Consider the following 9,156-nt stretch of genomic DNA (forward strand, 5'->3'; position numbering starts at 1 on the left):
GTGAATTTGTAAATTCACGAATTTGTTCGTTATTTTTAGTTTATGCTATTTTTTAAATTTATTAGTCAAGATAATTTAATTAGCATAATGAAATTGCACACTTTCATAGTGACAACAAATAACGTAATACAAAAAAATCTTACTGTATTATATCTATTTAATGTATACAAATATAAATGAAAAAATAAAGTATCAGAAAATCAATCTATTAAAATGCATGAAGAAACAACCTAATATATTTTGAACAATATCTAACATTATAATAAACAAATATCACCTTTGAGCAATAAATTGCTAGAAATTTTGTCATAACTCTTTAACTATTAGATATCATTTTAAGTAAGATGCACATACATATGTATACAAAATAATAAGCCCCAGAAATTTGCTGAGCATCAAGACATGATATCAATGTGGAATGTCATACTTGAATTTATTAAATACGTTTAGGCTTTATCTAAGAATCTTGCAGCATCTTCATCTAGAATCCAATATAATTCTCCGTTATGTGGTTGGACACGAGCAGCTGGTAAATTTTCTCTATCTTGCAAGATTTTCTGTAAAGTGTTAAATAGTAACAATGAAAAATATCTTTTGCACATTATAATAAAAAATCATTTTCTTGAATTGTAATAAAATAATCACCTTAACAACTTCAGCCTTGCTAGATCCCATAATGGCAAATATGCATTTTTTTGCATTATTTATCACAGGAAGGGTGAGAGTAATACGAGACAGAGGTAGTTTTGGGGAATCATTAACAGGACATACCCATAAGCTCGATTCGTTTAACACCTTATGACCAGGAAAGAGTGAACATGTATGTCCATCAGGACCCAATCCCAAAAGAAGCACATCAAAACATGGAACACGATCAGGAGGAAAGAACACAGACATCTTTTTAATATAGTCTTTTGCAGCCTCTTCAGCTATAAATACATCAGAATGATTATAAAAAAGTCTTTGAAAGGAAAGAGACACATATGAAGATATTATTATTTTACCAGATAGGTCAGGATTAATTTTTATAAACTGATCCTCAGTTACAGGAATTTTCCCAATCAACTTTGCTTTGTATTCTCCATAAGTTGAGTCATTACTGTCAAAAGGAACAATTCTCTCATCACAGAAAAAGAAGTACCATTTACTCCAATCGGTGTTAATGGTAGGCAAACTCTGTACTAATAATTTTACAAGAGACCCCCCTGTCAGAAATAAATATTTCATTATTCAATACGTATTTCAATATAAAAAATTACATCTTTAAAACGTACAAATTTATTGTAATAGTTATAATTTACAAATTAATTGAAGTATTAAGTAAATTTAAAAAATATTATATATATCTGTATCTTGAAGATAACGATTATAACTTAGAAATAGAGAAAAAATATGTTAATTATAATTTTTAACTCATTTATAACCTATAAATTAATGCACTTCGAATGCATATAGTTCTGTAAATTTTCACTTAAAATGTACCTTATTAGTATTAAATATATTAATATACGGTATCAACAATCAATCATAATTTTTTTATTATTTTGAAAATAGTAAATCAAATCGATAGTTATTCGAGACATGTCACCTGATAATCCAACTTTGAACGTATCACCATCTACGAGTGCCTCTTCGGCACTCGTTTGGAGAAGGTTAGACAAATATGAGACCAAAAGTTCGTTTTGAGGCCAGATTAATATTTTCTCCATTATTTGTGAGCAGTTTCTAGACAAAACTTGAATCTATAAGTATACATAAACGAGGAACTCGATACAAAGAGTAGAACCAAGTAGAACTAACTGCCGAGTGTAAAGATGCAAGGTAGTTAGTTATATAGCATCGGTTAACAGTAATCAGAATACAGCATTGGACATTTCGATGACACGTGATAAACCCGCGATAACTATTGAACGCTATTATGATCGCATTTCTAATCTGTTTCACATAAATACATTTTCAATTAACATGAAATCGTAATATAGAAACGATTTATACGAAAAAAAATTTATAATTCATACTTAATAATAATACGGTTTATTGATATAACCTATATCAAGACATATCACAATATCAATGCCGAATCAATGTTTTCTGATTTTTTAAAAATTGAAGTGATTTCGTTTTTGTTAAGCAAACTTTATTCCAATACATTTATTTATCGGTTCAAGTGGAATCTAGGATTATACAGTGTATTATATTCGAAAAATGAATTTTGATAGAAATTTTAGGTTATAAAGTTTCTAACAATAACAGGAATACTTGATTCGATGGAATATTATAATCAAATTAGGATGTATAACAATATACATTTGATGAATGCAAAAGTGCATTAAATGATTATTAGTCAATTATTTCGAGGTACTACACAGCGATCATGTCATTACGTGTGCGACTTGCTCGCAGTAAACCCATCCGTATATTAAGAAGTATAGCTATGAAATGTTGGGCTTTTTCTGGAACATACATACTTGCCTGTTTTCTTCTGTACTGGTTGTATGGTGGAATCTCTGCTTTCTTTCTTCTTTGTTTTGCTACTACAAGTAAATTTATCAATCTTACATTCTTAATTTCTATAATTTTAATGATATCAAATATGTATCTTAGTTTGTCTTTACAGGTATATTGTATCATAGAGAAGATCAACTTGTATATCGTCCAGAATCGCCAGCTAGTTCACGGGTATATGTTCCTGCACCTTCAATATTTAGTTTACCTTATCAAAGTATATACACTGTATCAGGAGATGGTACAATGTTACACATGTTCTTTATTTCTCAACCAGAGGACAGAGTAAAAAAGGTGCCAACTTTATTGTTTCTTCATGGCAATGCTGGTAATATGGGACATAGGTCAGTACTTTGTAATATTTAAATCATGTAATTTTGTTTTGAAAATTAAGATAAAAATTCTAATATCATTTTAGACTTCAAAATGTAGCTGAATTATATCATAATATTCAGTGCAATATTTTAATGCTGGAGTATAGAGGATATGGATTATCACAAGGTTCACCTTCTGAAAAAGGTTTATACATGGATGCTTGTGCAGGAATTGATTATTTATCTAGTAGAACTGATATAAATACTAACGAAATCATTGTATTTGGAAGATCATTAGGTAAAATATGTCTGTACTGAATAATTTTGATTGAAAAATTTATTTTATGTACTGAATATAATGCTCAAATTATTTCTTTCTTTACAGGTGGAGCAGTAGCCATTAATTTAGCTACAAAACCAGAGAACTCTCAGAAAATTTGGTGTCTTATCCTTGAAAATACCTTTACCAGTATTCCTGATATGGCTGCATTGTTTTTTGGATTAAAATTTTTACAATATCTGCCACTTTTTCTATATAAAAATAAGGTACAGTATTATTCTTATAATGATTTTTTTTTAATAGTAAAATAAAAATTTAAATACATTGTATTGTATTTATAGTATTTGTCCATTCTCAAAGTGCAGTCAGTAACGGTACCTACGTTATTTATTTCTGGACTGACAGATACATTAGTGCCACCGCGCATGATGCAAGACCTTTATAAAAATTGTAAGAGTTCATGTAAGAAAATTATTCCAATCACAGGAGGAACCCACAATGAGACTTGGCGGCAGCCAGGATATTATCAAAATATATGTACTTTCTTGCATGAGTTAAGGGAAAATCCTCCTACTCGAGTGACATCTGGTCACTGGCAAATAGATGATATATAATTACAAATTACAAAGTTTATTTTACATCCAAAGTAACAACTGCATTTTAAATATTGTTCAATATTAGATCAATATATTTTAAAGAATAGAAAGCTCAGTTTAGTATAGTTGAATAGACTATCGATTTTTATTATTGATTTAGTTACAAATATATTTAATTTAATTTAATTTAAATTAATGGGGATCAATCTTCTATTGAAATATCTTATTGGAAAGAATATTAGAATAGTGATATTTAGAAGAATATAATGCTGGAAATTATCGAATTATTAAAATTTATATTTCGTAAAATATTTATATTGTCTCGTTTAAACTTCATAAATAGTCGAATGAAAACTTAAGTCCTTCCAATATATAGAGTACTTCGTTGATAACAATTCGACCTCAACAGATTATTCATATAGTCTTAATTTAACTAATTGCATCGAGAATCGGCTGTTTTTAATATTTAAAAATATACATAATTACATGAGTGCTAATGTATTTATATGTATGAATTTAAGACTGTGTGTCTGTATGTGTGTATGTTTGTTCTCATTTTTCATAAAATCATAATATACGTATACATGTATGTGTACATATTTACAGATATATTATGTATTTAGTATAACAACCCTTTATTTTCTTCTTATTGTTTCAGTAATATTAAATTTAATCAATGGCAAAACCATTTACTTAATTTGTATATTTAAGCATACCTTTTAAAAATTTATATTTAATATTAATTATAACAAAGTTTATGCTTTTTTGATGTTGCACATTGTGACACATGTCTTTAAATAGAGATGAAACAATAATTTCATAAAATTTTAAAAATATCATTAAAACATGATTTTATTTATTATACTTTATATTCTAATCAATTAATGAATTTACAGATTATTATACTCCTTCATTACATACGTAGAAAGCAGTGAATGAATCGTATAAGAATGAAACATACAATGACTATGCCATTAGTACATTAATTATATGACTAATGTAAATGGTTTCAGTATTACAAAATTTTAAGTGTTCAAATCAATAGTAATAATACCTAAAGTATAAATTAGTTTAAAAGAAAAATTGATGTCATAATTCATTATTTATATTTAATCGATTTAAGAAATTTACAATAATTATTTAATTACATTAAAAGCGATTTAAAGTGAAATATAAATAATTCTTTGTGATTTAATGATCAGAAAATAAGTTCTTACTAAATATTCAATTTTTTTAATTAAGTAAAGCATATAAAAAGCATGAAAGACAAATAAATTTATATAATAAGAAATAGTAAGTTTTAAAACTTTCTGTTAATTCTCCTCTTTTTCATATATAGCCTTTGTGTCCAAACGACACCTACTATTATCAAAATTGATAATACAGCTATAGCTGTACCTAAAACGGCAAGCAGACCAGGACTAGAATCAAATATTACCAGTTCATTATCATTTAATACATCAGCAACTTTTACAGTAAGCTTCTCATTAAAATCTGATACATTAGTACAGAAAACTCGATTGTCCCATTGATACCAATGTACCATTCTCATGTTTGATATTTGTGGAGGCCAAGCACACCTGACAGAATACAGTAAAATATATTAAAATAGATAGTACATTCTTCCACTTTATAACAGAACATAAGAACTGAATTTGTAGTAATTACATATTAAGATATATACCTCAAATCATCTAAAAGATTAGGCTGTGTAATATAAAGTTTTGGCACCATGTCATTTAGTATCCATTGCAATGAACAATTACATTTAAATGGATTTCCTTGCAAATTAACATTGCAGATTACAGAATTAGTGTTGCACGGAATTAATTTTTGTGCAATATAGGTAATTTGATTATTGCTTAAATCCAACTAATAATAACAAAATTATCATTCATTTGTTCTGAGATAATAGTTTAGTAAAAAATAAAATCATAGAACTTACAGAACATAAATTCATGTGTTCCAAAGCTTCTTCATGAATTGTATACAATGCTTTATTATTAGATATAATGAGATTAATACATTCCTTCAAAGGTGCTCTTAATTTTGCCAATGTAGCTTTGTCAATAATTTCCAACATACTTATATTAGATGCAACAAATAAGTTTAATTTTAAATCAGAATGAAATGTTAAGTTTTGCATAGGATTTTTACTAACATTCAGTTGAACCAACATCGGAAAATTTTTAATTGATAATGTTTCAGGAATATAAGATAATTTATTACAAGATATATCTAAAGTTTTTAAATTTTCAAATAAAATGTCTGGAAAATTCAATAATATGTTTCCACTAATATTTAAATGTTGTAAATGCTTCAATGTTGTTAAGTTTGAATGTATTTTAGAAATTTGGTTATATTCTATACTTAACACTTCAATCTCGGATGGTTCATAAAATATTTCTGTGATTAAATTATATCCAATGTGTAGCTCAATTAATGATTTTGGAAACATTTGCATATGTAAAGAAGTAAGAAAATTATTATTTATATAAACTGTTTTCAAAGAATTTAGATGTGTTAGACTATCCTCTTCCAAGTAATGAATTCTGTTAAATGACAGATCTAAATATTGTAAATTTTTCAATGAATAAAAAAACTTGTTAGGTAAGTTGGATATATTGTTATGTGAAAGATCTAAGAAATTAATCTTTGTTATAGTATTTATTGTATGCTCTACTATATTAATATGATTATAACTAAGATTTAATGTCAATAATGCAGGAAGTGTTTTCAGTAACATGTCATCAAATGTTGTTATTGTATTTTTGGAAAGATTTAATTCTTCAAGATTATTCAAGTTCACAAATATGCTTGTGTATATTTCTTCCATCATATTTTCTGATAAATCGAAGCTCTTTAAAAGTTTTAATTTTTTTAATAAACGTGCAGATAATTTGACTATATTGTTCTTTGACAAAATAAGTTTGTTAAGTGCTTCATTTTCATCTAGCATTAACAGATCAAAATTAAGCATGTCATTGCTTCGCAAATGTTTTTCATGACAATCAACTACTGGTCCTCCAATTACTGCAATGTGTAAAAGTACATTTTACTAATATCTAATATTTAATATAATTAAAACATGATGGTATACATTTTTACATATGTAACTAGTAAATAAATTCAATCAAAACTTTATTTCAAATATTAAATCTTATAAAGATAAAATAAATTTACTTACATGCAGTTGAACATGAACATGTTAAACATATGTCACATACAGAATTGGATATTATACATAAGAAATAAAGTCCAGTGAAACACAAGTAAATAGACATTATATTAGTTATAATTTAATTCGCATCAAACGTACTATACTTTGACAATCACAGTATGGTTGCTATTACTCATACTCTGAAGGGTGTAGCACGAGTTTGGCTTTACTTGTGATAACATATCTGATAATTGTGTTTAGCTGGTGATTCTGTATCTATTTCATGGTATCTACTTTATACCTGGAATTGACTTAATAATGTCAATTTTAAGATAAGTATGTATGAATTGTTTTCATTCAATAAGTGTAAAACACAAACATTTATTTATATTTTATACATAACATAATAATATTGTAAAATGTCGCAATAATAATATTTTATAAGTTATAAAAAATAATAAAATATACTATGATTTTTTAAAAAAGTTCATCAAAGTTGTTTGTTTGGTGTTTTTCTTTCCTTTCGTTTCTGGATGCAATTCAGGTGTGATAGATTTTTTTACTTCTGTGATTTCTGGTTCATCCTCTGAACAGCTTTCATAAACATGTACCTTTTTTGTTACAAGATATCCATCCTCCATAAATGTTTTATCTACCATCTTTAAGATCTTACGTTTACCACTTTCGAATTTGACTTTTGGAGGAGAGGGAGAGCGTGTCCTTACAGAAGAACATTTTTCAGGAGAAGGTACTACTTCTGACTCTTCTTCTTGTTCTTTATCAGACAATTCTGTATCACTGGAATCACTCTGTATTGTTATGCGCTTTCGTTTTTTTACAATGCCATTATCTTCTTTGCTTCGATTTCGTTTTTTTCCACGTATATTTTTTTTTTTATTGTTTTTATTTTCCAAAGTAACTTTCTTTTCTACATTTTCTTGTACTATGGAATTCGTATTTTCCTTTACTTTTTGAGATACTGAGCTTACAGTCTCTACTAAGTTTTTGCCTTGCTGTAAAAAATTATCGAGTCCACCTTTCTGTATAGTCTTTTCCATTAACTCAAATGAATTTCCCTTAGATGTTTGTTTCATTTTATTAGAAGTGTCCATTTCTAATTTCTCTCTATTAGATGAAGTTGATGAAAGAGTTTTTTGCCTGTTATTAGCTTTTTCAAAAAGATTATTAAAACCCTTCTTTTGAGTATTTTTTTTTATAACAACAGATTTGTTTTCTGGACTCTCTTGTATACCTTCTTTGATAGGTTTAGATATTGATTCTGCTTTTTCTTGAGGAATAGACTGCACTTCTGGTAAAACAGTTCCCCAACGAAGTATATGCATTTCCTCGTCACTACGCTCATTACATTCCAAACATTTAATTGCACTATATTTGACATCTCCATTTTCAGCAAGTCCAAGTATCTGTATCTCAGGAAGTACTTTTTGAAGACTATAAATATGTTCTGACACAATTTTGGTAAATTTTTGTTTTGCCCTTAATAGATCTTTCTCTTTTAAAACTTCAACATGCATGCCACCGTCATGTAATATACCCATCAATAAGAAAGCACAATCAAAATTTTTCTCTTCTTTGTATCTTTGCCAAAATTCCCATAAAATCTGTTTTGCGACATTGACATGAACTTCCAATTCCTTGCTTAACCATTTGTATGTTACCTAAAGTTATTTTAAATATTTAAACATTACAGGAACACTTTTCTTGTGATAAAATTGAGAAAATGTTAATGTAGTGTAAATTTGAGTTTCATGTAGTAAGAATAAACCTTGTGAAAGGAAATACGTTTTAAGTACTTACCAGCTTATCATTATCAAATATGTAGCCTTCTACAGTTTCTAAATATTCGTCCAGCAATTCCATAATCATGCTTAATTAAATGTTTAGTTGACACAAATATTTTTAATGAATTATAGAATTTATGGTTATCTGACGTTCTTTCTCAACAAACACGCGTGCTGTAGATTGCAAGATTGCCAATAGCTATATGAAGGTCACTATGGCATACGCGTGGCAAGAATTTGCAATTTTGTAAATACTATTTTAAAGTGCAAAACGCATAATTTATACGATAAATAACACTATTCCGTCTGATCAAATTGAGAATTTATTCTAAAAATAATTAAGAACATCGAAATGTTTACATTTCATTATTTCATAAGCAATTAGATCTTCGATAAGTATAAATTTATAAATTCGTAGCTTTTTAATGATATATTTATGTTTATGTAAAAGAATATAAAAAAATAATATTTTACTAGATATTGCAGTACGATAATTACA

General features: G+C 27.3%; 4 protein-coding genes across 8 annotated transcripts; 1 reads left to right on the forward strand and 3 right to left on the reverse strand.

Annotated features, from left to right (window-relative positions):
- Positions 1–214: 214 nt before the first annotated feature.
- On the reverse strand, positions 215–1,812 carry Pgls (6-phosphogluconolactonase). The gene is made up of 4 exons (XM_076315325.1): positions 1,589–1,812; positions 1,005–1,205; positions 646–929; positions 215–557 (listed from the first exon to the last, which is right to left on the reverse strand). The coding sequence occupies exons 1-4, from the start codon at positions 1,707–1,709 to the stop codon at positions 447–449; spliced, it is 717 nt and encodes a 238-aa protein (XP_076171440.1). The 5' UTR covers positions 1,710–1,812; the 3' UTR covers positions 215–446.
- Positions 1,610–4,006, forward strand: Bem46 (abhydrolase domain containing 13-like protein Bem46). 5 transcript variants are annotated; one of them, XM_076315321.1, is made up of 6 exons: positions 1,612–1,821; positions 2,359–2,540; positions 2,618–2,849; positions 2,924–3,117; positions 3,205–3,365; positions 3,441–4,003. In XM_076315321.1, exons 2-6 carry the CDS (start codon positions 2,375–2,377, stop codon positions 3,711–3,713), a joined length of 1,026 nt encoding a protein of 341 aa, XP_076171436.1. In that variant the 5' UTR covers positions 1,612–1,821; positions 2,359–2,374; the 3' UTR covers positions 3,714–4,003. The 5 variants fall into 5 exon arrangements, with proteins under 5 accessions (XP_076171437.1, XP_076171438.1, XP_076171439.1 ...); XM_076315322.1 differs by having other exon boundaries at positions 1,610–2,540; positions 2,605–2,849; positions 3,441–4,006; XM_076315323.1 differs by lacking the exon at positions 2,359–2,540 and having other exon boundaries at positions 1,611–2,358; positions 3,441–4,006.
- Positions 4,007–4,918: 912 nt separating this feature from the next.
- Positions 4,919–7,018, reverse strand: LOC143148712 (uncharacterized). The gene is made up of 4 exons (XM_076315317.1): positions 6,883–7,018; positions 5,641–6,728; positions 5,380–5,567; positions 4,919–5,275 (listed from the first exon to the last, which is right to left on the reverse strand). Exons 1-4 carry the CDS (start codon positions 6,977–6,979, stop codon positions 4,996–4,998), a joined length of 1,653 nt encoding a protein of 550 aa, XP_076171432.1. The 5' UTR covers positions 6,980–7,018; the 3' UTR covers positions 4,919–4,995.
- A 149-nt stretch (positions 7,019–7,167) lies between these two features.
- Positions 7,168–8,994, reverse strand: LOC143148713 (uncharacterized). The gene is made up of 2 exons (XM_076315319.1): positions 8,674–8,994; positions 7,168–8,534 (listed from the first exon to the last, which is right to left on the reverse strand). The coding sequence occupies exons 1-2, from the start codon at positions 8,740–8,742 to the stop codon at positions 7,323–7,325; spliced, it is 1,281 nt and encodes a 426-aa protein (XP_076171434.1). The 5' UTR covers positions 8,743–8,994; the 3' UTR covers positions 7,168–7,322.
- Between the last annotated feature and the right edge of the window lie 162 nt (positions 8,995–9,156).

Source organism: Ptiloglossa arizonensis, chromosome 6, assembly GCF_051014685.1.
Source record: "Ptiloglossa arizonensis isolate GNS036 chromosome 6, iyPtiAriz1_principal, whole genome shotgun sequence".
Taxonomy (NCBI): domain Eukaryota; kingdom Metazoa; phylum Arthropoda; class Insecta; order Hymenoptera; family Colletidae; genus Ptiloglossa; species Ptiloglossa arizonensis.